This window comes from Convolutriloba macropyga, chromosome 7 (assembly GCF_964194025.1).
Source record: "Convolutriloba macropyga chromosome 7, txConMacr16.3, whole genome shotgun sequence".
NCBI lineage: Eukaryota > Metazoa > Xenacoelomorpha > Acoela > Convolutidae > Convolutriloba > Convolutriloba macropyga.
This window is the reverse complement of record NC_134474.1, coordinates 54322236-54348791: the sequence shown is the minus strand read 5'-3', so window position 1 is coordinate 54348791 and position 26556 is coordinate 54322236. Positions and strand designations below refer to the sequence as shown.

General features: G+C 35.1%; 3 protein-coding genes across 3 annotated transcripts; all 3 read right to left on the bottom strand.

Annotated features, from left to right (window-relative positions):
- Positions 1-2907: 2907 nt before the first annotated feature.
- LOC142342373 (uncharacterized) lies at positions 2908-12782 on the bottom strand. The gene is made up of 3 exons (XM_075393679.1): positions 12007-12782; positions 10881-10950; positions 2908-3492 (listed from the first exon to the last, which is right to left on the bottom strand). Exons 1-3 carry the CDS (start codon positions 12211-12213, stop codon positions 3074-3076), a joined length of 696 nt encoding a protein of 231 aa, XP_075249794.1. The 5' UTR covers positions 12214-12782; the 3' UTR covers positions 2908-3073.
- A 10461-nt stretch (positions 12783-23243) lies between these two features.
- On the bottom strand, positions 23244-24197 carry LOC142343070 (uncharacterized). Its single transcript, XM_075394758.1, has one exon. The coding sequence runs from the start codon at positions 24195-24197 to the stop codon at positions 23244-23246; it is 954 nt and encodes a 317-aa protein (XP_075250873.1).
- A 657-nt stretch (positions 24198-24854) lies between these two features.
- On the bottom strand, positions 24855-26057 carry LOC142343069 (uncharacterized). The gene is made up of 2 exons (XM_075394757.1): positions 25754-26057; positions 24855-25681 (listed from the first exon to the last, which is right to left on the bottom strand). Exons 1-2 carry the CDS (start codon positions 26055-26057, stop codon positions 24855-24857), a joined length of 1131 nt encoding a protein of 376 aa, XP_075250872.1.
- Positions 26058-26556: the final 499 nt, after the last annotated feature.

Below are 26556 nucleotides of genomic sequence, written 5' to 3'. Positions count from 1 at the left end.
ATATATATATATGTATTAATATAAAAAAACGCAAACAGACTTTTATATATATATATATATGTATATATATATATATATATATATATATATATATAGACCTGTATATATATATATATATATATATATATATACCTGTATATATATATATATATATATTTATGAATATATACATATATATATATATATATATTATATATATATATATATATATATATATGTATATATGCTATTGTACCAAAAATCTACGTACAGGATGAATTCTGCTTTTGAAGCATGGTCGTGCTTCATAAGTATGATTAGCGCTATGTCGTGAAAAGTGGCGTTAAATTTAGGAGTTTTAAAAGAAATTTCATTCTCGTTTTCTCTTCTTAAAGAAGAAAAGATGTTTAAACCGCTTTGTTCTTTCGTCGTTTGCCAAGTTGTTACGCTACGAGATGTGGGGTTTTCATGATCTAAAAATTTAAAGCAACCCAACTTGAAGTCAAGATCTAGTGCATAAAAACGTTACTCGAAACACAACAATTTTGAGGCCCAAAAACTCAGCGGAAGACCCTCAAAATTGTCAGAAAATTTGAAAAAAAGTTAGGTACTGATGTTTTTTAAAGGTATCAAAACCCCACTGAAGCGCATTAGAGTGGCTCATAACGCTTTTGCTTGCTGCGATAAAATTTCCAGAGGTACAGTTAGACGAATTCTCAAAAATATGGCGTTTTTTCAAGAAATGCTGCAAAAAAAAAGAAAGTTTGAAGAAGAAATGCAAATGTTTTCGCTAACAATGGTGTATCAATATGCTAAAAAAAGCCGTTCACTTTCTGACAGAATGTTGTTTTTACTGCTGAAACAAGGGTGTGCAACTCCAGCGACGGAATTTTTAGAGTTTATCGATGAAGTGGAACGAGATTTCCTGACAAAAAACACACAACAAATTTGAGTTTGGACAAACGATCACTTATATTTTGGAGTGCAAGACAATCAGATGGTTGGAAATTGCTTTTTAACTGTCCAAACAAGCTAAACGATGTCGGTTATTTGGAAATTTTGAAATTTTACGAAGAAAAAATGCATTTGATCGAAAATATTTTTCAACAAGATAATGCTCCTTTGCATAAATGGACAATTATCGGCAATTTTCTTCGAAAAAAACGAGTGGAAGGTACTGGAATGGCCAGCTCACAGTCCAGATCTGAATGCTATTGAAAATTTATGCGCGATTTTGAAGCAAATAGTACGAAAACAGACAGTTCTTTTGGGAAAAATTAGAAGAAAAAGTGTAAGAACTCGGGAATGAAACTGACCCAGACGTCGTGAGAAACGTGAGAAAACTATACCAACCTCTGCTAGACGTCAAAAAGGCTAAAGGTGTAATGACGCGTTACTAGAGAACAAAATTTGAACTGAAAATGTTATTTTATTTTATGTTTGTTTTGCTTTTTAGAAAAATCTTTACGTGTACGTAGCTTTTTGGTGCCATAGTTTACACACACACACACATATATATATATATATATATATATATATATATACATACATACATACATACATATATATATATATATATATATATATATATATATATATATATATATATATATATGTATATCTATATGTGCTCTTTGATGGCTCAGCTGAAGGCTGAATGGCTTAAAATACAATTTGGGCCAGAACAACTGAAAAGTTGGATGAGGATCCGATAAGACGAAATTTATCTCTTCTAAATTTCGTTTTTGTCATCTAATATATAAAAGCTCGGCTTAATGGGGTCTTTTAACATACGCTCTCTAGTATCAGATTTAGGAAGATAGGATATAGTTTACAAATTCTGATTTAGTATCACCAATAGGTATGAATGTTATTGGAACTGCCCAGGTCTAGACCTCGACTCATGAAAAGACAATGCTCGACCAAAATGTGCTATGAGAAGACCATGCTGGACTCATTTGAGGTATGAAAAGACTTTAGCTGGACTTTAAGACATTCTGCACTTTAGCTCGACTCAGATTTTTCGCAAAAGACTAGTTGGACCCAAAATTTTACACAAGACTTTGGCTCGACCCAAAGTTTGTGCTGGAATTAAGTTCGACACAATGTTCGCAAACAAAGTCGAGTTAAAGTTTTTTCATGGGTCCATCATTACTTTTTTCATGATTTTTTGCTATTAACGATATATGTGCAACATTGCATATAACGTAGTCAGCATATATGATCCTGCACCTTTTACGATTCAAAAGAACCAGAAATACCTCAAAAACCTGCATTATTTTTAAAAAGATAGCTCATAATTGTGGAAAGGAAAACAAACTGAATAACGCCGAAATTTTTTCATGGCTAATGGGACTAGGACCAATACTTTTAAGCTAGCTGGTTTCATTGAATCAAGTAATGTGGTAATATACTCAATCTGCATTAACTCTTTATCTTAAGATTTTACAAAATTCTTAAGGTTTTTGGCAGCTTTCCAACTGATTCTTAAGTTGGACTGCTCTGGTGCAAAACTATTTAGTCTTGCTCCGGTTCTGCTTCTGTATGTACAGAAGCAGGAAAAAAATTTAAAACGTTTTGAATTTTGAAAAAAAGCAGACTTATGAAAAGACTAATGGTGGACCCATGAAAAGACCTTAACTCGACTTTGCTGGTTATTAAAAGACTAATGGTGGACCCATGAAAAGACCTTAGCTGGACTTTCTTCGTTATGAAAAGACTTTAGCTCGACCCATGAAAAGATATAAGCTCGACTTTAACTAGAAAGTTCGACCGTGTAATTATAGTCAATATTTCAATATTGGCCCCCTACTAGACTTTTAAAGTCTTTTCATAAGTCGAGGTCTAGGCCTGGGTGTTGAATGACCAAGGAATACAGCTGTCTTCTTTATATTCATAACCAGAAATTTTTGGTTAAAGCTGAAAAAATTGCCTTCAACTTAAAAAAAAACTACCATTTTTTTACATCCTGATTTATAATGTAACAGCTGATCAAAAGACAAATAGTGCCATTGATTGTATCAAATTGATTTAAAAAACTCGGGCATCAATAGAGCATGATCAAAGATTCTATCAGAAGCCGGAAGTTTTCTGTTCAGAAAGAATATTTACTTTCCCAGAATTTGAAGTTTTTTACCACCATTTCAACTTCTTTTCCGCTTTGTCCATAATTGGCAAGAAACCCAAATCTTATTGTTTGTGTGCCGGGTCGAAATTTGGTGTGGCTAATTGAAAAAATTTCCCCTTGAACTGTTGCCTCATAGTGAGTCCACTCGAAGGGTATACATTGCCCACATAAAGCAGGATATACATAAGATGCGGAAAAGGCGTGAACCCTTGCTTTTGTTTCATTAAGTCGAATGTTGATCCAAGAGGCCAAGGGATTCAGCAAAATAATTTCAGTCGATGATTTCTTCACAATTTTTTGATCCTGCAATCCTTCCCGGAGAGGCAGCTTTTCCAAATCGCCATCCAGGTATAGAGCCAATCGGTTGTACTCATAGCTGTCCCATTCTGTTACCAATATGAAACAAATCAAAAATAACAAAAAAAAGGAAACATTAATAGCTCGTACAAGTATCGAACAATTTACTATAAGTCATGAAAATAGTTGCAATGTCCCTTCGATGAGTTCAACGTCATCTAAGATTTTGGAATTCAACAAGTTGACAGCTCGACTACAATTAAGCTCCACAAGATAATGTAATAGTAAAACTACTTCACGATCTGAAAAATTGATAAGTTTTCAGACAAACAAAGAAGTTTGCATCAAGTGTCAGTTACAACCCTGACAGGCAACCTTTACTGTTCACTGCTTAAGTGAATCTGAAAACCATTAAAACACCCAATTGTTTTTAAAAGGCAGCTCAGCGCGTAGCATCTTGCAATTCCAAAAAGATAAATATACTTTTCTGGCAAATGCAACTCCACTCGCAGACTGTCTTAATTCAAGGTTGTTTTGTTGCTCTGTCCTTTTTGCAGTTCAAAGGATTTGAATTGTATTGTGGTGCTCTTTTTTTTACGACTCGAAGAGGAGTATTGGAGAAGTGTCTTTTTTGACGTGTCCTTATGGTTTTCTGTTTTTAAGACTCGAAGAGGTTCTTATGGTTTTCTGTTTTTAAGACTCGAAGAGGTTCTTATGGTTTTCTGTTTTTAAGACTCGAAGAGGTTCTTATGGTTTTCTGTTTTTAAGACTCGAAAAGGTTCTTATGATTTTCTGTTTTTAAGACTCGAAGAGGCTTTATGGTTTTCTGGTTTTTTTGTTTTTGATAAGTGAGCAAGCGAGTTTTAAGAAATTGTTTCAATGAACAAATTCAAAGAGCACAGGAAGGAAATGGTTTTTTTGTTCATGTCTTCTTTTGAAGCAGAGCAAGAAATGTAGGTGTAAAAAAATTTCACTAAGCGGGCGAAATTTTTTTGATCACGTGCGGCTTTTTCGATACAGTTTCTTTTTATTTTCAGTTCAATTTTTTGGGTAAAGTGGTTTTAAAAAACACTAACAAGTAACTGTACGTTTGAGAGTGTTTGTGACCATCTCAGTTAGTTTTCATGCAATCTTAAGCTATTTTTGTGATTTACCAGTTTAGGAGTTTTTTTAGCGTTTATTGAATTCTTTTTCATGTTTTAGTATCGCGGACAATTTTTTGTGGTTGTGATCAATTTTTAAAATGGTGTTGTTGGCCTTTTGATTTTCCCTAATATGAAAATAAGTGAGTATTTTTTAAAGAAAATAGGCAAAATTTGAACAATTTTGTGTTGATTTTTTCATTTTTTTGAAGTTTTTTTGCCAAAATCTTCTGTTTTTTGCCTTTCAAATTATTTTTTTGTTAGTGGAAAGTGATCTTTATTGATCAATTAAGAATGTTCTAAGGGTTGTTTTTACTAAGTGAACGCAATTAATGATTTGATTGCAAAATTTTATCATTCTTTTGTTAATGTGCGGCTTTTTCAAGCTGTATTTTGATTTTCGAAATTTTTATGCTCTCTAGACTAAAATCTCTAAAGTTCATTTAGACTAAAATTACAATTTTCATGTTGTTTTGATAGAATTTTGAAGGTTTTTGATAATTTTGAAGGAGTTGTTTTGCTAATTTGAAGGTTTTTCGACAAATTATCCGGTTTTAATTCTATTTTAGTTATTTTGACCATTGTTGTGTTTTATTGCTTTTTCTCATAACCGAAGTTGAGCTTAAAACCTGGGGGCAGCTTCAATTAAAAATGAAAAAAGTTCTGTGTCATCAACTAGTTTTTTTTCTTTAAAATTTGTTAAAATTTTTCTTCATTTCTTGGTTTTTTGCACTGTTTCAAAATTAGAGATGTTCTTGTGCTCATTATGGCTTCTTTATGCAATGAGAGTGGCTCAATTGCTCGAAATATTTTTTTTCTCTTGTATTTGTATGAAAGAAAACGTAATTGAATTTTTGTATTTTTTTGTTTAAAGTACTCTTTAGTTAATTTATTTTCACTCAAGAGAGACTTTTATCTTCATTGCGGCTCAGTTTCATAAAGTTATAATTTTTAAGTTGTTTTTGTATCGATTCAATTTTTTTTGATAATTAAAGGAAGTGTTACTTTTCTATTAAGATTTTTCAACTAATTCGCCGGTTCTAAAGGATATTTTACCGATTTTAGGCCCGTTGTTGTATTTTATTGCTTTTACTTGTAACTGAATGTAAGCTTAATGCTATTGAGTAGTTTCAATTACAAACCAAATACAAGTTTTTTGTACCAAGCAATTGTTTTCTTTTGAACGTTGACAAAAAATACAAAACATTGATAAATTTTTTTTTCAAAATTTTTACAGTTTTTTTGTTTATTTCAAAATTAGAGGTGTTTTATGTCATTGTGGCTTTCCCCAAATCGGCATTTCAGTTTTCTCGATTACTTGCAATATTGCTTCACCTTTGGATTTGTACTTACACAAATTGAAATATAATAGAATTTATCTCTTTTTTTAAATTAGTTTTGGATAATTTTTTTTATTTCAGTTTTTTTTTAATTCCGGTTCTTTTTATTTCAAACTCACTGCAATCAGAATTTTTTTTATTTGACTGGCCTTCAAGTCTTTTCCAGAAATTTGACGGATATGTTTTTTGATAAGTCAGCGAGCACGAAAACCGGAATCTCAGGGAGTGAATAAAGTTTAAAAAAGTTGTTTCATTGAACAATTGAAAGATTTTTGCTAAGGGAGGAATTTTTTTCACGTGTGGCTTCTTCAAGCTGTTTTTTTTGTCTTTTGAATTTTGTATGTTGTCTTAAAAATTTTTAGGCAAAAGAGTTCTATTGGGCAGTTCTATTGCGAATGAAATATAGGTTTTTTTGCAGCAATTTCTATTTCTCTTTGAACTTTGACAAAAAAGATTCAAGTGTTTTTCATAGTATCTCACTAGAAATGTTTTTTTTCTTTTTGTGTTTGTATTTGTAAAAACTGAAAAACCGAAACAATTTGAAAATTAAATTTTTCTTTATTTTTCAATTTAGTTTATGTTACTTCTTAGTTAAATCTTATTTAATTTCTTAATTAGGATAATCTTCTCTACTTTTTGAAGCTCACTGTTATCAGAAATCAGTTAATCGACACGCTGCTTTTTGGCGCAGACCTCTTCGAGTCCTTTGCGGAATTTTTCCTGCTATGTTTTCTGAAAATGAGCGAGCAAGAAAACCGGAAGTTCAAGGAGGGAATAATGTTTAAAAAATTTGTTTCAGTGAACAATTTTAAAGAATGTAGAAAAAAGAGAATAGATTTTTTGTTCATGCCTGTTTTTGAGACTGATCAAAAATGTAGATGTGAAAAAGCTTTTTTGCTAAGCGAGCGGTTTTGTTCACTTGGGGTTTTTTCAAGCTGTTTGTTTGTTTTTCAAAATTTTTGATTGGCGTCAAATTTTATTTTAGACTAAGATTTAGTATTTTAAGGTTGTTTTGATAGCGTTTCGTTGGATTTTAACATTTGAGGATGGTTTTATAGTAATTTAAAAGCTCTTGTTTTAGGTCTATTTTGCCAAGATTTGACCCATTTTTTATATTTTATTGCTTTAACTTGTGATCGAAATTAATTTTATGCTAGTAGACAGTTTTTATTCTAATTTTAATTCGTTTTCTTTAGTATCAGGTAATTTCGTCTTTTGATTTTCGACAAAAAATTGCTGAACTTTTTTTGAATTTTCCCTTAGTTTTGTACGGTTTTTCCCTTTATATGAAAATTAGAGAGCTTTATGTGCTTATTTTGGAGTGTCCAAATTTGTGTGAGCTATGAAATTGTTCCCTTTGCATGAAATAATGCTTTCCGTTTGTATTTGTGCTTAACAAAATGTAAACGTGAGGGCGACTTTGTTTGTTTTGAATTAATTTAATTTTCCGGCTAAAAGCTCTTAGGCTATTTCAATTAAGACAGTTTTTCCCTTCTTTGATGCTTACTACCGTCAAAAAGAAGTTATTAGAAAAGCTACATTTTGACAAAAACATTCGATTCGTTTCCTAGAATTTTTGGGCTATACTTTAATAAATTTCTTTGGAGTGACTCTTAAAGAGGAAATGAAACGCAATTGAAAAGGCTTGGTTGCTGAACAGTTATACTCAAAAGAGCGGTTTTTTGTTTGCACAACTTTTTGGAGAGAGCAAAAAATTCAGGAGTTAAAAATTCTTTTATCGAGGAAGTTTTTTGTTCACATGCGGCTTTTTAAAATAATTTTTTGTAACGTTTCGGATGAGAGATTTAATTATAAAATTTTATCGTTTTTGGTTTGTTTTGACAAAGTTTCAAAAGTTTTCGGTCATTCATATGTGTTTTGTACCAATTTGGAGCTTTTTTCACCATTTTGCTGAATTTTAGGCAAATTTTAGCGATATCTGCCTATTGTTTTGTGTTATGACTTAAGCTTGATTTAAAAAGAATCCTATTGCTTAAGGAGTATTAAGATACCAAAAGATTACAATTTTGATAATAAATTCTTTTTACTGAGAATTATGCAAAAAATAGAGAATCATTAGACAATTTTTTTAATTTATTTATTGCAGTTCTAGGTTTCTTTTAAAAATCTCTGTATTTCATTATGAGTTGCCCATTTTTTTACCATTTTTTTCTACATTTACTGATTTGAAGTAGTCTATAGTTGGCTTTGTGTGCCCTTGTAATAATAAAATTTTCATTTTTTTTTCTAGTTTTCATTTCAAGTTATTTTTGAGAGCTTCCTTTTTTAATGGACTTCAAAATATTTTTAAATTTCTTCTTAATGGTTTTAGAAGTAACTAGCTATTCGAGGGTATTTTTGGAAAATGAGTTTTTGAGTAGTTTTCAGAGTCCTTCTGGGTGTGTTTTTCAAGATCTGTTCCCACAATTTCTTGATCTTTGAAGTCAAAGTGGAGAATTGATTTCAGTCACGCCGAAACAGGGAGTCAAGAAGAAAAGCCAGTGTTTTTGCGGCGTCATTTGCCTCTCCATTTTCAAACTATTTTGAGAAGACGGTATCAAAACAAAAATTTGTTCACGTGCAACAATTGACTTTGATTTTTGTTATTTTTTTCCATGTTTTTGATCCAATTTTTGTTCTAAGTTGTTCTCTCAATGCGTTCAGTGTTCATTCTAGGTTTAGTTTTTGTTTAGTCAATGAAAATTCTTTGAATTATGCCAAGACTTGCGACGCTAATGTTTTGTTAGAAATTTTTTTCCTACCTCTTTCCATGAATTTGATCTTTCAAAACGAGATAAACAGATAACGCTCAATGGGTATAAGTTTTCTTTAGCTGAATTTAGAGTGCTTGTTCTAAGTGCATAGAGTGCTGAAGCTGCTGGGAAGGGAGGCCCTAAATCAAGCCAATGTCTTTTTTAAGAGCTTTCAGTCCAAAATAAAGCTATTTTCACATTTTTGTTAATTTTTTGAATAATTGCTTAATTAGTTTTAAAGTGACGGTTTTGAAAGTCATTTAAGGTCTTTTAAATGATATGATGTTCTTCATGTCTAATTATTTGAGCGATAACTTTTTTAACGCAGACATAAACACAGAAAATTACAAATTTTGAAAAAAATTGTAAAACTTTTTGTCATTTTTGAGTTTATTGAGCTATAGGAACAAATGCAACATTTTTAGGACTTCTATATGGACCATTAAATAACTTCTAAAATTAGGAAAATCTGAAAAAATATGAGAATCCATAGTTAAAGCAATTTTCAAGTAAGTTTCAACATTTCCTTCGCGTTTTTGACAGTTTTGGACCTCTCCCGGATTTTTCAATAATCAGAGGCTAATGAAAATTTTGTTTTTTTAAAATAATTTTTACTGTATAGTTTTATTGCCAATGGAATGGTTTCACGGTTTTGTTTGAAATGGCTTTCACAATATTTTCTCAATTTTAGTGTCAATGAATCATTTGAGGGGTTGATAATATGGTGCTGGTCCATTTCTGGTGTTAACAAAATTGTTTTCAATATTTTTTAAAAAATGATTCAGTAAACTTTTGAAAAACAATGCATTTGTTTCAATATTTTTCTCAAACCATGTCTCATTTTTTCAAAGCTCTGATCTCTAGAGGCCAGCAAAGTTTTTTGAAAGTTTTTGGTTGGGTTAAAACCTCAGTTTTTGTATCATTAGTCTGGTTATGAGAACAATAGTGTTAGGAATTTGCGCTTCTTTTCTTTAGTTTTTAATTTCCATATCCGCAAATTTTTTCTAGTTCTGGCTTCTCTGTGTCGTTTATATGTGCAGCTTGATTTCTGCTAGCCTTACAGTCAGTTCTGTTGTAGTTTCTAGGAGAGAAAAACGTTTTGAAGCCATATGTATGCAGAATTAGGCCATAAGTTTGCATTGAATTTGTTTTTCGGAAAATTTATTGTCATTTTCAACATTTCTGAGCTCAAGTTGTCGTCCATGATACTTTTTGCGAGCACTCTGTTGCGTTAATGCGTACTTTTCAGCGCTGCAAGTTCGGTTTTGAAGATTCTGACACCAAGCAACGATTTAGTTTATTTCCAATTTCGGCTATTATTCTATTTGTTGTTTCTTATGTCTCTCTGATTGCTTCTTGTGTAGTCTTTTCATGCCCAATATAAGTTGATCACCCTATCTTATAGCCTAAACAGGATGAAGTGCGCAACCCAAGCCGGCTGTGATGAGACTGATTAAGGTCGCGCACAGGGGGTACACTTTTACTGGAAAGTCTGATCAGAGCCCCATCCAGAGTCTGCGCGGCCTGATCACCTCACTACCTACGGTCTGGAAAGTCTGATCAAAAGAGAGTCTGAATGGCCTGATTAAAGTGATCCATAGTCTGGATAATTTCATGGAATGATAGTCTGATAATCTGGATAGTTTGAAGAGAGCCTTCTCCAGAGTCTACACTGTCTCCTTAATGACCCTTCCAGAGCCTGAAAAATCAATTCAGTACCAAGAGGTCCAACTGAGAAAACTGTCAGTCACCCGGGAAAAAAAGAAGAGAAAATTCACCCCTCACCCCAAGGGGACTGTTTTTTGAAAAGCACTTCCTGATTTCACTTGATTAACATCAAAGACCACCCTAAGGGCCATGTTTTGGTAACTGCAGTTGAGCCCTGCATTTTTTCTTTGTTTGGAGGCATTATTTTTAAATGAAGAAATCAAAACCCATACACTTAAATTAACATAATTTACACCAATGATTACTACTAATTCAACGGTTAAAAGTTTCATCGGTCGACCACGGTTTTTCATAGTTGATCGCACGAATGCTTTGACGAAATAAATGCTATTTCAAACGAACTTCCTCTACTTTTGCAAGCCTTCCCGTTGTTAAATTCACATTTTTACTCACAGGTGAAAAATATGGGTACCTGTATTGCGCAATACTTAACAGCCTCACTAAATTTAACTAATTCTAGGATTGTGATTTTCTCTTTGAGCTCAATAGTTGTGCGAGATAGGAGATCCATTACCTGTTGTTTCCTCTTCAATTGACAAAATCTTCCGATCGTCGCTAATTCCCACAATTTTCACTGCTGGAAACTGAAACAAAAATTTAACATTTGGTACTCTTGAATTTAATCTTCTGTCATAATTAGACAGTTTTTTCTAACATCTGGTTGTCATGGATGAAGACAAAATGGCAAGAATTTCTGTTAAATATACATTTCGGGCTGGAATGCAAACAGCGTTCCGTGATTTGAATTTTAATAGTTGATAAAGCGGCCAAGAACAACATAACAATTGTTCCAACCCAATTTTTTGGCCGGAATTTTGCGCTTGGTTATTTTTGTGTGAAGAAGTCTGTGTCCACTTTCTATATCTATTGCATAGAGGAGAAACCAGTTCTATTAATGAGAAGCTATTAAAAATTGAGTTTTGAGTTTCAGTTTTGAGTTTCTGGTAAAACTTCAGTTTATGAGCTGCAATTTTTCGTCATCGAATTTCGTTGCGACTTTTCCCATTTTTAAAACTATGTACGCACCAATTTTTTTCTGCTGATATTATACAAAAAGAGATCACAGAACCATAACACAAATTGCAACAGCTCCCAATTTTTCCCGCCTTTTTGTAATTATTCGAAAAACGTGCTAAAGTGTGATATCAGAAAGCGGTGATCGGGCGGTAAATTTATTTTTCCTGAATCAAAGATATTTTGAAAAGGGTTCCTCGGAAGATAAAATTAGGATGTTACTCATTTAGGAGAAAAACTATTTTGAGATTGGATATAAAAGCAATCAAGCCTAAATGTTGATTTCAAATTTAAAAGTCACACAAATTGACTGCTCGGGACTAAGTCCTAAAAACTAAACCCCTGCAAAATTCAGTTTTCTTATGCTAATACTTCTCGGAAAATAAGGGAAACCACTTTTTCTGTCCTGTCTACCTTCGAAATCTCCGTTTTTCTCTCGATTCTATTTTTATTCGGTCTCTATTCGTGATCTGATTCTCCAATTTTTGGTCTGAAGAATTTGACACCGGTCAATGAGCCCGGAATGAGAGGCAACGTTTCAAGTTCTAAATGACAAACAGGTTTGAAACTCTCTCGATTTAGTTTTCATAAAGGAATATTCAAGTTTTGAAGGAATCTCAATGTACCTGTAATTTTCTGTTTACATCAACACATCGTATCGAATTGAGGCCTTTGTCGAAGCAGTCTATGAAAAAGTAACCCGCGGATTGCTCTTTTCCAATGCTCCTGGCATCGAAGGACACAAAATAGGATGAATTGACGTCAATTGCCATTCTGCAGTTGTCCGTCAAAGTGAATTCTCCTGTAGTCTTGAAACACTTTGAGTTTTCCATTTTCAAACCATCTAATAACTCTAATCTAATTTATTTCGCTTGAATTCAGCAACTAATTTTAGTAAGAAGCACGCTTAAGTACGCATCAGTTACGTAACAATAAGTGTAATTAAATTGTGGCTACAAATATGTGTGATTTGCGCTTAAAACAGTTGGTAAAAGTTGAGCTACGAAAGAAGAAAAAGTTCTCAAAAATAGCTCATCTGCACAATTCGGCTAATTAATCACAACAGAGGTCGAGGTGAGATTCTGACCTTGTTTATGACGCAGACCCCTTTTGTAGAAATCACAGAAAAGATTAGGCCCATTTAAGCAGCAGGATGTGTTTACTCCTCAACCGAGGCTACGATGAAAACCAACCGGGCTTAACTAATATAATATTATACCAAAACAAAGTGAACATTTTCAATTGTCCAAAAACATAAACATCAAGCTGAATTTTTGCGTGCACAAAATGTAATCCGTTACCAGCATTTACCTTATTGTACAGAAAACAAATGTTCTGGTTCAATATTGACAAAATATTTGCTGATATGATGTTGACTGTTGACCTTTGTGGACCAGTTGCTCAAATCTGTTGACAAATTTAAATATTTGTTCTTGTAAAACGTATGAAAAACAATTTAGCAAAATCATAGCAAACTGGTCATGCAAACAATTACCCTGGTCGAGGTGTCGACGCTAAAAAAAATGATAACAAATGAAAGAAGTGCGGTGATTGAGGTGAATGGTTGTAAGAATTGCGGTTTTCAGCGCTGATTGCGGTGAAAGTGGTGAGAATAAAAACTTCACCGCTAAAGACCAACGATTACATAAATTGAGTGCAAAAAAACCAGATCTTCTAAAAATCACAGCTCTCACTGCATTCATCGTTAAAAGATGCAGGCGCTTTGCATGAAAAATAATGTTTTTTCACCAATATCCAAACGCAATTCTTACATTATTTTTTCAACGAAACCCTGGCCCGGGTAGTTGATGTTGCACAATTGTAAATATTCGTAGTATTGACACAAGTTTTATGACACCTAAATGGCACAGAACGTAGAGATATGATCGTACAAAAAGCCAAAAGGTTGAATTGATAATCTGGTTCGATGAATTTATTTTTGAAGGATTTCTATTTTTAAAAGTAAATAGATTCGATACTCCCATTAAAACTTATGCGCAACTCCTTATAATTACACAAAGAAATATATGGTTGTTGGTAACCGTACTAGATCATATAAGAATTGTCTGATTTCTTTATACTCATTCAAGTAGGATATATGATTGCTACAAATCAGACATTATACAAAATTTTTTAGAAAGCTTAAAATTGGATAACTTTTGTCTGGGAGAAGCTGCGTAAAATTCTTATTAATAATGCAAGTTAAAATATGACGCTTTCAAGAATACTGAAATTTCTTGTGTAACTTGGACACAAATTAAAGAAGCTGAATTCAGCAGCCATTCTTGGATTTTAAAAAGTAGAAATTGAACATAAAGACAAAAGGATTTCCCAATAATAATACCAGTATGATATATGATTTCCCGGTAACTCTAAAAGGCTCCTGTCTGTTTTTGCAGAATTCATACAAGGATCAGAATAGGAAAAACCCTATGTCTGACATCGTATGTCATACTTGTAAGGATACAAAGAAAGGTGAACCCGGGTTTATTACTCCAGTGCACCCATATCTTTTACTTTTCTATGATTGTGGAGAAAGCAATGAATAGTGTTAGGAACAGTGGTAAATTTAATTGAGGACTTGTTCTTTGCAACGGATTTCTCGAAAAAAGACATTCAACGAACTTCTTAGAATTTTAATCTAAGTCACTAAACATTGTCAGTGCCATTTTTGCTGTTGAAGCCCACCACAGAAACTTTTGGTTCCAAAACGATATGTGGACAAACTAACGCTTGTTATACACTATTAATGGTTTATGTAGACCGAAGAATGGGTGGATCTAACTAAATTTTTTATACACATTTAGAAAGGCGTAAGTTATTGTTGCGACCCAGTTTAGTGGGGGAGGAACTATATACTCAAATGGGTTTTTTTGTTCAGAGAATTTTGGCCGATCGATATAATCAAGGTAGAGAGTTGTGAGTGGTATCATTAAAAAGCCCGTTCAGCGTAGAATATGGAAATGAAAAGATTTTTTCAATATTCGCTTTTTATAGGGAGTTATCGAGATATAAAGTTTTATGAATAGTAGACCTATTTCAGCTGTTTTTATTCACATTTTCGATATTTTTGACCTAACTTTGGTCAATTTTGCTAAAAAAAATTTCAAATTGTTTACTGTAGTGTTATTGATTTCATCTCTAGAGACAAAAAAGTGTTGCTGAATTGTTCGATTTGGGTTTTTTTGGTTAGAATTTACAACAAAATTTTTAAAATTTAAGACTTTTTTCGTCAAAAATAAGATCAAATTTGCTTTTTTAGCACACTTGCTTGATATTTGCTTGGAGTAGACATCTCAAAACTGCGGCCATATTCTTCTCAATCCCGAAAAAATAGCTACTTGTACTCCAGCTTGCTTTTGGAATTATAAGTTTGCCAGTTTTTGCAAATTTGAACTCGATAATTACACAAAATGCATTATTGCATTAATTAGTTTTGACAAAAAAAATAGTTTGGTTGAAAATTAATCTATTTCGCAACCAGTTGAGCGATTCAGTGCTCTCTTAGACGCACTGCAGTATCTTGACTCATCTTGATTTCAGCATCGATCCTTATGATAAAAAAATTTTTGGAGTTTAATGGAGCTCGACCTTTTTTTTTCAAAATATTTCCGCTATGTAAACGTTTTTTATGTAAATTACCGACAATACTTTCAAATCAGGGCTCAATTAGTGGCTGATAAAAAGATAAAAAATTACAATAAAAGAGATTACATTATGGTTCCAGAGTTAAGCTCATGGTTTTTATGGCTCTGACCAATTGTTTTTGTAAAATTTTTATGGTCTTCTTGCGTTTTGCTTTCATTTCTTATACTTTTTGTAGCTCAATCACTTTGTGTCCCCAATCAAAGATCCGGTTATATTCTAGAAATTATTAAAAAATCTAGACATTTTTGTCAGTTGTTATCTAATTTCTGTTATGACTTTGAATATATTTGTTTTGAGAAAATATTGGTGTATTTTTGAAATTTGTCTTATTTCTTGCGGGCGCAGTTTCAAAAAAAACAGTTGGAAACCGACTTCCTATGAGTTATAAATTACTCTATTATATTCAACTAATGGTTTCTTCATTTTTTTACTAAGCGTTTTTAATTTTTCTTTTAATTTTGATCACAATTGCCTATTTTATTTTGTTCATTTTGTTTCTTTGTCAAATTATCACATTAACGAAAAATCCAATTGGAGGAAGGCATTGCAGGGAAAAAGCACAAGGTTGTGAAAAAACGAAACTGGATATGTTAATTATTTTTGTTGAATAGTTTGTGCTTTTTGAGTTGAGACACAGTTATCCCGCAAAATGTTGTGGTGTTTTAATTCTGCCTGTTTGTCTTTCTTTTCCCTGTTGTAAGCCTTAGTCCCGATAACTATAGATCTTAATTGCTTCTCTTGACGTACAACTCAACCTAGATAAAATTTCAGTTTACAGCTGTTTGTTTTAATGACTTTCAAATTAAACTTAAAAAAACTTTCATCTGTCTCCTTTTTGCTTTTACTTTTGTCACCTTGTAACTCATTTTCACTCCTTAGAAAACTAAAATTTTTTGTTCATTCAAATATTTTTTGCGCTTTGTTTTACGTTGCGATTGATTGCTTCGGCCATTTAGTTTCATAAAGTTTCCGAGATTTCTATACTCTTCAATTTTTGGGTTTTTTGTTGTCATGTCTAATTAGTCCTTTTATAAGGCAGTCTCCTCGTGATGTTAAGCTGACGGGAAAAGGACAATTCACACTTCTTGCAGGTAACATCTTATAGATATAGTGCCTTGAACAGTGTCATGTCGTAATACTGTTTGAAGTTTTGGCTTCTTTATGTATTTTTTTTCGGGCTCGTGACTTAGTCTCAATATTCACAGGCCCAATTTGCTTCTTGAGGTGTTGAAACTTATTTCAATGCTTTTTGGTGTAATATTCTTTAAGTTTGCTACATTTGTTATCGTTTTTGTAGAGCAATGAACTATAGTCCCAGTCAAAGATCCAGTCCGTTCTTTTTTAGGAGTTATAATTGAACCTATATACTTCTTTCAGTTGTTATCTAATGTCAATTATGACTTTGAATATATTTGTTTTAAAAAAATATCGGTTAGTTTTTGAACTTTGCCACTATTTTATCTTATTTTTCTCAATTTTGGGCGCCGTCTCAGTAAAAAAGGGCAGAAATCTATTTCCTCTGGGTTATAAATTAATGTCCATAACGGTTTGATGTCCAACTAAAGGTCTCTTTGTTTTGGTACAACGCCTTTTCTAGTTTTTAAGCATAATTGCAGTTTTCATGAGTTCATTTTGTGTCTCTGTTAAATTATCACATTTTTCACCAGTCTAATTTAAGAAAAGCATAGTAAGGAAAATGCACAGAGTTGGAAAAAGGCGTATCTGAATATGTTAATTGTTTTTGTTATATAGTTTATGATTTTTGGTTTGAGGCACATTTATCTCGCAAAGTTTTTTAGATTTTCCTTTGTTTCTGCGTATGTTTGTCTTTATTATTGTTGTTATACGCCAAATACTTAATAAAAAGAGATCTCAATTTCTTCCTCAGGACGTTCAACACAACCTAGTTAAAGATTTCAGTTTATAGCTGTTTGTTTTAATGACTTTAGGATTGACATTGAAACAATTTTAACTGTATGCTTTTGCTAGATTTTGGTAACTATGTAACTCAATGTCACAAATTAGAAGACTCAATTTTTTTTGGATTCAAAAATTTTTTTGCGCTTGGTTTTAGGTTGTGACTGATTGCTTCGACCATTAACTTCATAAAAAATATTCGAGATTTATATATTGTTAAATTTCAGGGTTTCTTTTTGTTTTCATATCTTTGTAGTCCTGTTATCAGGAAGACTCTTTGATGTTAAAATGAGGAGAAAGTGATGATTTACCGTTCTTGCAGGTGACATCTTTTAAATATAGTGCCCTGAACAGTGTGATCTCGTAAAATTGTTTGAAGTTTTGGCTTATTCGTATATTTGTTGTTTTTTTGTGGGGTCATGACTTAGTCTCATTATGAACAGGCTCAATTGGCTTCCTGATGTATTGCAACCTAATCCATCACTGTTTGGTTGAAAATTAAAATCGGTTATGACTTTTGAATAATATTTGTTTTCAAAAACAATTGGGTTTTAGGGCTTCGTCATATTTTCAAATCTTTTTCGGTCGATTTATAGCTCAGTCTCTGTAAACACAGGTCAAAACCTGTTTCCAGTTAACTATAATTTATTTTTTTAATGGTTTTAGCTACAAATATTTGTTTTTCGGCTTTGTTAGTACTGTTACTATGAGATTTCATAAAATATTTGAGATTTTTTTAAATATTTTATAGGATTTTTCTTTTTTTTAACAAAAAAAATCGTAGGTCCCATTGGCTTTGAAATTTTGCGCAATTGAGCATTGGGTAATAACATGTCTCAATTGATCTCTATGGAGATATTAGTGACAATTTTAGGGATTCCGGTGAAATTATTTGCTTTCAAAAATAGAAGCTTAATCTTGAACTTCGAATCTCTTCACTTTCTTGTCGACCTGTTAACCAGTCGCATTGAGCACAGGTCTCATATTTTTTTGGCTAATTTTTGGCTAATGAAGTATAGCTTAATCGTTTTGTTTGAGTTTCATCTGATTCGAGTTTGAATTTGTTATGATTTTATTTATTATAGACATCGAGTTTTGGTGGTAAATAATGTTAGTTGTTTGATAATTATTATTGTCCTCTCTGGTAGCCCTATGATCAACAACGTTCATCGACCCTCTAGGGTGGCTTTATTGTATTCCATTAGTTGTTTGTGGAACGATATGTATGTTTTTGAAAGTTTCCTATCTCTTGATGTTTTGGTAACCAATTAAGTCAAGAACGTGGATGAACGGGGTCGGAATCTTATGTGCGTACGCACAGTACCGAGCCTCCTTGTCAGTTATAGGACCAAAATTCACAATGGGGAGAGGGTTTATGATTATGTTTCTAAGAACAATGGAATTTTTAAGAGTTCACCTGTAGAAGTTTGGAAGCGTCAGGTCCAGTTTTGGTATATTTGAGTTTTGGTATAGTTTTGGAGTGTTGGTGTATTTGGATTCCGTTGTTCAAATAATGATTTTTTTTAATCTTCCCTCGAAACATTTCAAGATATTGAAAATATGTTCCCTCAGTTATACCAAATGTGATTGTGATTTGAAGCAAAATTCTGTTTGAATGGGGAAAATGCACAAAAAGATGAGAATTTCAAAAAATTACCCTTCTCAGCCAATTGTTCATTATTAACTCTGTCGACGTCGTGGAATGAAGAACGCCAATTTTTGATGTAGTAAGGTTTTTCTATGTTTGCAATTTTATGGACACGGGCGTTAAGATTCTCATTTAATTTTGCTTGGTTCTTTGATAGCAAGATCTTCTTAGTTTCCATTTGTAGACATTCTTTTCAAAAAAGACACGAAGATGTTGTTATCTTTTCGTCTGATCCGCTTTCAGAGACAACGACTGATTTTCAAGAGTTTAGTTTGCTGTGTGTCCTTCTATATGCTTGTATGATTTTTAAATAATATCTTACAAAATTGTGGTTTATACCCGCATTTATGATCAAAGCTAAGTGTGGCACGATGAAACTCATGTATGATAATGAATGAAAGGTTTGGCATTGAAATTTATGAAAAACAAAGTTAGAGATATGACTTTGACAGCGATTATGAACATGAACTCAATAAATTTGAATTAAATAACAAGAGGAAAGATTAGGGGGCTAAACGGTTACGAACCGTTTACAGATGTAGTTTGTTACTTTTTGGTAGTAAATCAGAGTTTTCACAAAACATGTTTTTGAAGACATTGGAGATTTGAGAACTAATAGTTTTCTGTCGATTCAGATTTACCTTGTTAATTTCCATAAATATTATTCTATGTGCCGCCCACTTATTGCAATTTTGCGCCGCTTTTATTCTGGAGCGCAGTAATTGAAGGACAGAAATTGAAGAACAGAATTGCCGGAGAAACAAGACCAGGAAACTCTCACCTACAGATTTCTTTAAAAATGTGAAATAGATTTCATTGCTTACTCCCATTGAGAAGGGCCTGTGAAATGCTGAGGAATCTTTTGGAGGGTCAAGAAGCATTGTCTCTTTCTAAGAACACAAACTTTTGGTAAACGTTTTCCTTAAACTAATATGCCTTTGATGAAAGATCGTTTAGGGAAAAGTAACCCTGGTTAAAATATCTTGAACATATGACCCTTCAGCGCTATTTCCGTAGTTTTATTTCAGGTGCGAATCCATCAGACGTTAAGATTTCAGCAGTCTGTCCGTCTTCAACTTGGAGGAACATTTCCCATCCTTTAGCTAGTTATTCAATATCATTTTAATGCTGACTGCCCAATTGAAGTCGCTTCCTTCAAACGATTACCGTACTCACTAGTGTTTTTCCGGTGTTTTAGATGCGATGCCATAATTTTCTTTTAAATTATGTTTTTTTCCACCGCGTTTGTTTGTTGTAAAAGTGCTGTTAAATACTGAAGTTCAACTGAATTCAGTTCAAGTTTTCTTCAGTTTCTTCAGGTCAAGTGATCATCTGGGTTTGAATGAAATCTTTTAACGCTTTGTACAGTCTTTATCAAAATTTTTAGAGATAAAACAACGAAAAACAAAAATAAACATTGTATTGTGCAATATTGCTTTCGGATGGTACAAGTTTGAACTAATTTGAGGACATGCTGTTTTAACGTTTTTTCAAAATCTGTTTGAGATGTTATTTGTCCTATCTCAAGAAGAAGTATACTCAATTTCAGAAAACTTTCGGTTGTAAATAGTGGTTGGATGCTTTTAGGATATGTTGTTCTAAACTGTAACGGACCGTTAACACTCCGGCAAGCAACAACAAAAATTAGCAAATAAATTTATCAGAAAAGAACAAAATAATCGACATCAGAAATTCAAATTTACTTCTTCAAAAGTTTTCGCTTTAGTGAGTTTTATGCATCAGTTTGACATGATTGAAGGAGTATTCCCTCACCCTCCGCGGCCAACAAAGAAGAAGAATCATTGTCAGTTTCACAAACTTTACCCAATCTCACTGCGTGACGTTGCACGATGCCAGTACCGGTTTTGATGTCGAAGCTTCTTGCCACACCATCTCTACTCACATGTTCTTTGACGATCCAACCAATGGGACAAATTCCTCGGGGTGTAAAATATTTATAGAGCCAAACAACTTCATTTTTCTTTAGCTCAGCGTTGGCTTGCTGCCATTTTGTCCGTCTGCTAAATTCCGGTACAAACTTTTTGAGAAGACGAGACCGATAATGGTCCAACAGGGTCTGTGATCCCTTGAAGTCTTTAATTGAAAACCGAGTTCTGCTGTTTGCAAGAGGTTTCAGGCAGAAGTGGCGTCTTCTCCTCAGGGAAAGATTCGGTGTTATTGGTTCCTCGTCGATCAAAGTGCTCCCAACATGGGTCAGTGGGCGTGAGTTAAGGATTCCTTCTGCCTCCACTACAACTGTATGGAAGACTGAAAGATTTAGTCGGCGGCTTCCGAGGACAACAAGTAGGCTTCATTTAGCCGACTGGATAAGTCGTTCCCAAACCCTCCGAAGTGCGGTGACAGAGGTTGGTTGAACGTCCACTGTATGTTCTGTTGCGCCAGCTAGAGACATATGTAGTTGTTGTCTGGTTAGTAGTTTTCCTAAAAATTGAGTTTCATTGCCTGGTTAGCTTCGACAATGTTTTTCCCGTTGTCCGAAGCAATGACAGCAGGGTATCCTCGTCTGGATACAAAATGTCGAATAGCCATTAGCAGACAGCCAGCGGAGAGGTCCTCACAAACTTCCAAGTGTACTGCAGGTGTGATCAAGCATTTAAACATGCAGGCATCATTGAGTTCTGTCTAGGTTCTCGATCTTTCAATGTGAAAAGGACCGAACTTGTCCATTCCAGTATTCACAAATGGGTAGAGGTTGGAGTGCTCCGAGAGTGAAAATTTAGTAGAGGAGCCATCTTCGGTCTGACATTGTCTACTCGCCAGCGTCTGCAGATGAAGCAGTACTTCCCCAAAGTTCTTAGAGCTCTGCGGAATCCAACTATCATGAACGTTGCTTGGATTATTGTGCGAACATGTTCAATTCCTTGATGCCCGCATTCTTGATGTGCTTTCTCGATAAGCAGTTTGGCAACTCTGCACTTGTTGTGGAGTATCACCGGATGTTTGCTCTGAAAAGGCAATCCAGACATCTGAATTCGTCCCTCAACACTAAGGAGTCCGTCGCTATCCAGAAAGGGTGTATATGGTAATAGTTTGTCCTTTTTTTCCAGGTGCTGTCCACTTTGAAGTCGAGAAACTGTTTGCTTGTAGTGTGTGGACTGAGATGTCCGCAGCAGAATGTTTGGGCCTTGTTTTCGTCTGCCGCGAAGTTGTCCAATTCGCAAGGCACGTCGCGTTTAATCGACCTCTTCAGTACGAATATTGCTCGAAACACTGTCCCTATTGTGTCAAGGAGTCTAGGCCAGTTTGAAAATCTGTTCGGATCTACCAATGGTTCTTCACTGGTCTTGTCATTAACTTGGGTGCCATGTGTTTGAGCTGTTTTGTCACCGGAGAATGTCCACTCCCTCTCAGGTTTGATCAAGAAAAAAGGTGCTGTTATCCACAATTGTTGAAAATCGCATGGAGGTAGAACTCTGGTACCATGATAAACCGGGTTCAATTTTCGTGGTACGTGTCGCCAGTCGTCTTTGTTTGAGTTCTCAGCAATTTTGTTGAGCCTGTTTGCGATGTACATCTTCTGTCGATCCTTTGATTGGATCCAGCTGAGTACTGCTGTGCTGTCGGTCCAAAAATTTTTGCTCTTCACACCTATTGCCATCCTGGTCTCACAGAAGCCTGCTAGTTCTGCTCCCAATGTAGCTGCTTCGAGCTCCAATTTGGGAATGCTCATCTGTTTGATTGGTGCCACCTTGGATTAAATGATGACGTAGTAGGTAGCTATGGTGCCGTCAGCGGAGATTTTCCTCAGGTACACCACTGCTGATACTTTTGAAAGTGAAGCGTTTGTGAAGGTGTGCCACTCGTGAGTTCCATCGACGTTGGGAACTAGAAATCTGGGAATTCGAAATGGAGGCATATTCTGGAAGTCTTCCATCCATTTTTGAATTTCGATTTTTTTTCATTTGATAGTAGCTGGTCCTAATTGTGTCGAACTGCAAAAGTCGGGATTATCCCAATGGGATCAAACAAAGAAGCAGTCATTGAGAGAAGCTTTCTCTGTGTGATATTCTCTTTTCCATAGCTCTGTTTGGGTTTCGTAAATAGAAGTTGATGAGATTCAGGGTTCCATGTTTGACCATGTATCATTTGCAACTTTAGAACACCAATTTATTTCTTCCTCTGGAACCTTTTCCTGCACAGCAGGGTTATTGCTGAGAAAATTGACGAGGTTGAATCCCCCTGTTTTGAGAACATGTTTGAGCTCAGTCGCTGTATTTGCAGCATCTTCCTATGAAAAAATTGATTGATTGAAGTCATCCATGAAGAATTGTTATTTGATTGAGTCTAATATTTTTTAATGTTCTTGTCTGTTATCCTTGGCGCACTTTTGCGGAACAAAAATTGCGCAGGGGGGAGAACAAATTGCTCCAAAAATGAGTCGTTAGTATTTGGATGTCCTCTCTTCTTCATTTTTGCTCCACAAAAAACGGAGAGCATCTTGGTCTGTTTCTCTAACTCCAAAAAGCATGAACATTTCTGCTGTTATTTCTATTTCTGCTGTTATTGCAAACTTGTACTGACGAATCCGTAAAAGAAGTCCATGTAGATTGCACAAAAGGTCCGGTCCCGTTAGCAGTGCATCGTTCAAAGAAACCCCTTTGTATTTTGAGGTTGCATTTGTCACTCGTCTCATCTTGTCTGGTTTTGCTTTTTGATGACTGGTTGATGCGGTAGATACCAAATGTTCTTTGCATCCTGGTTCGTAACGGCTGCTATATATCCCTTATCCAATTCATCAAAAATATTGGTCATATATCTCTGTTTCAGTTGGTTGTCTCTCTCTAATCGCTTCTGCAGGGCGTGGCACTGAACCCTTGCCATGGAGTAGTTGTTGGGCTGTGTGACATTGTCTCGCCAAGGGAGTCCAATGTCAAATCCTTCACCGTTTTGATGTGTGGTCTCTGCCAAAGTCTTTAGTGCCTTCTGGTCCTCTTCATTGTGTCCCTTTGTAGAACCCTGACTAAAGTTGACACCTTCAAAGCTCCAAAAGAGAAAGGGAAGGTTTTCGTCCGGATCGCCACTACCTCGCTTGAGATGGTTGAAAAGAGTGATGTTATTGTTGCTGCTTTTTTCATTGTTTGATTGAAAGTACTCTTTTGGCATAAGGTCTGTCAAAGTGCAGCATAACAGTTTGTTGACTGCGTAGGGTGTTCCTGGTTTGCCGGTAGTGAAATGTCTTGGAACAGTAGCCAGAAAAGCATCAGCCCCTATGAGTATTCCAATTTTGTTGTCATGAAATTGTGGAAAATTGATTTCTGTCAGATGATCATGGTCTCTACAAAGTCTATTGAACATTTCTGCGGGGACAGTTGGCGTCTGGAACTGCTCGATGGAGGTTGCGTACACAGAAAGACTTGTCACTGGTTTTGAGCTGCGAAGTGAACCAATTCCAATCATGACATCAACTGTTGTCACTGTCTGCTCCCCATGTAGCGAAGCTAGAGGAAGTTCTATATCTTTGGGGACTGTAATTCGAAGAGCATCAGCAATGTTTTGTGCGATCTGTGTTTTACCACTTCCACGGTCCAAAAGCGCATAAGTCTTTGTGTTGAAGTCTTTGTAAAAGAGCGTGACTGGTATCATCTGTAGTTGAATAGAAGCTCTGACCCATGTGGGGTTGCTGGTCACTGATTGAAAGTGGGTATTACTTCTGCAATTAGAATGCCGAGGACTGCTGTGCTGCTGATTGGCAGTTTGATGCAAGCTGTTGTTTCCATAGCTTGGATTACAAGGGTTGAAATTTTTTTAATTGTATCCCCTTTTGTTGTTGGTATTTGGCGTGTTACTGATTGATGAGGAAAGCTGAGACGTTGTATGGTTGAAGTTTCTACCGTAGTTTGACTGCACTGGGTTGTTCCTGGGTTGAAATCCCCCTTTACTCGTTGCTTGGAAAATACTTTTCTGCGGAGTCCTGAAGTCGTCTCGATGGAGAGTTGAATGATGAAACCCATTGCTTCTGTCTAAAAGACATCGAATTTTTGATTTACAGAATGCACAGCAGGGTTATTGCTGAGAAAATTGATGAGGTTGAATCCCCCTGTTTCGAGAACATGTTTGAGCTCAGTCGCTGTATTTGCAGCATCTTCCTCTGAAGAAATTGATTGATTGAAGTCATCCATGAAGAACTGTTATTTGATTAAGTCTAATATTTTTTGATGTTCTTGTCTGTTATCCTTGGCGCACATTTGCGGAAAAAAAAATTGCGCAGGGGGGAGAACAAATTGCTCCAAAAATGAGTCGTTAGTATTTGGATGTCCTCTCTTCTTCATTTTTGCTCCACAAAAAACGGAGAGCATCTTGGTCTGTTTCTCTAACTCCAAAAAGCATGAACATTTCTGCTGTTATTTCTATTTCTGCTGTTATTGCAAACTTGTACTGACGAAACCGTAGAAGAAGTCCATGTAGATTGCACAAAAGGTCCGGTCCCGTTAGCAGTGCATCGTTCAAAGAAACCCCTTTGTATTTTGAGGTTGCATTTGTCACTCGTCTCATCTTGTCTGGTTTTTGCTTTTTGATGACTGGTTGATGCGGTAGATACCAAATGTTCTTTGCATCCTGGTTCGTAACGGCTGCTATGTATCCCTTATCCAATTCATCAAAAATAGTGGTCATATATCTCTGTTTCAGTTGGTTGTCTCTCTCTAATCGCTTCTGCAGGGCGTGGCACTGAACCCTTGCCATGGAGTAGTGGTTGGGCTGTGTGACATTGTCTCGCCAAGGGAGTCCAATGTCAAATCCTTCACCGTTTTGATGTGTGGTCTCTGCCAAAGTCTTTAGTGCCTTCTGGTCCTCTTCATTGTGTCCCTTTGTAGAACCCTGACTAAAGTTGACACCTTCAAAGCTCCAACAGAGAAAAAGAAGGTTTTCGTCCGGATCGCCACTACCTCGCTTGAGATGGTTGAAAAGAGTGATGTTATGGTTGCTGCTTTTTTCATTGTTTGGTTGAAAGTACTCTTTTGGCATAGGGTCTGTCAAAGTGCAGCCTAACAGTGTGTTGACTGCGTAGGGTGTTCCTGGTTTGCCGGTAGTGAAATGTCTTGGAACAGTAGCCAGAAAAACATCAGCCCCTATGAGTATTCCAATTTTGTTGTCATGAAATTATGGAAAATTGATTTCTGTCAGATGATCATGGTCTCTACAAAGTCTATTGAACATTTCTGCGGGGACAGTTGGCGTCTGGAACTGCTCGATGGAGGTTGCGTACACAGAAAGACTTGTCACTGGTTTTGAGCTGCGAAGTGAACCAATTCCAATCATGACATCAACTGTTGTCACTGTCTGCTCCCCATGTAGCGAAGCTAGAGGAAGTTCTATATCTTTGGGGACTGTAATTCGAAGAGCATCAGCAATGTTTTGTGCGATCTGTGTTTTACCACTTCCACGGTCCAAAAGCGCATAAGTCTTTGTGTTGAAGTCTTTGTAAAAGAGCGTGACTGGTATCATCTGTAGTTGAATAGAAGCTCTGACCCATGTGGGGTTGCTGGTCACTGATTGAAAGTGGGTATTACTTCTGCAATTAGAATGCCGAGGACTGCTGTGCTGCTGATTGGCATTTTGATGCAAGCTGTTGTTTCCATAGCTTGGATTACAAGGGTTGAAATTTTTTTAATTGTATCCCCTTTTGTTGTTGGTATTTGGCGTGTTACTGATTGTTGAGGAAAGCTGAGACGTTGTATGGTTGAAGTTTCTACCGTAGTTTGACTGCACTGGGTTGTTCCTGGGTTGAAATCCCCCTTTACTCGTTGCTTGGAAAATACTTTTCTGCGGAGTCCTGAAGTCGTCTCGATGGAGAGTTGAATGATGAAACCCATTGCTTCTGTCTAAAGGACATCGAATTTTTGATTTACAGAATCCACTCTCATGTCTTTTCAAGCAATTGAAACACAAGTTGTGGTGCCTCACCAATCGCTGACGGTCAGCTACAGACTTGCTCAGGTGTTCT

Excerpts from the sequence above, each read along its gene's own strand:
- LOC142342373 (XM_075393679.1), bottom strand. The coding sequence starts at position 12,213 with ATGGAAAACTCAAAGTGTTTCAAGACTACAGGAGAATTCACTTTGACG. Across the intron at positions 10,951-12,006 it reads ATGTAAACAGAAAATTACAG|TTTCCAGCAGTGAAAATTGT; the intron begins GTACATTGAGAT and ends TTTTTGTTTCAG. Across the intron at positions 3,493-10,880 it reads AATTGAAGAGGAAACAACAG|AATGGGACAGCTATGAGTAC; the intron begins GTAATGGATCTC and ends TATTGGTAACAG.
- LOC142343070 (XM_075394758.1), bottom strand. The coding sequence starts at position 24,197 with ATGATACCAGTCACGCTCTTTTACAAAGACTTCAACACAAAGACTTAT.
- LOC142343069 (XM_075394757.1), bottom strand. The coding sequence starts at position 26,057 with ATGATACCAGTCACGCTCTTTTACAAAGACTTCAACACAAAGACTTAT. Across the intron at positions 25,682-25,753 it reads AGAAATGTTCAATAGACTTT|GGGCTGATGTTTTTCTGGCT; the intron begins GTAGAGACCATG and ends GAATACTCATAG.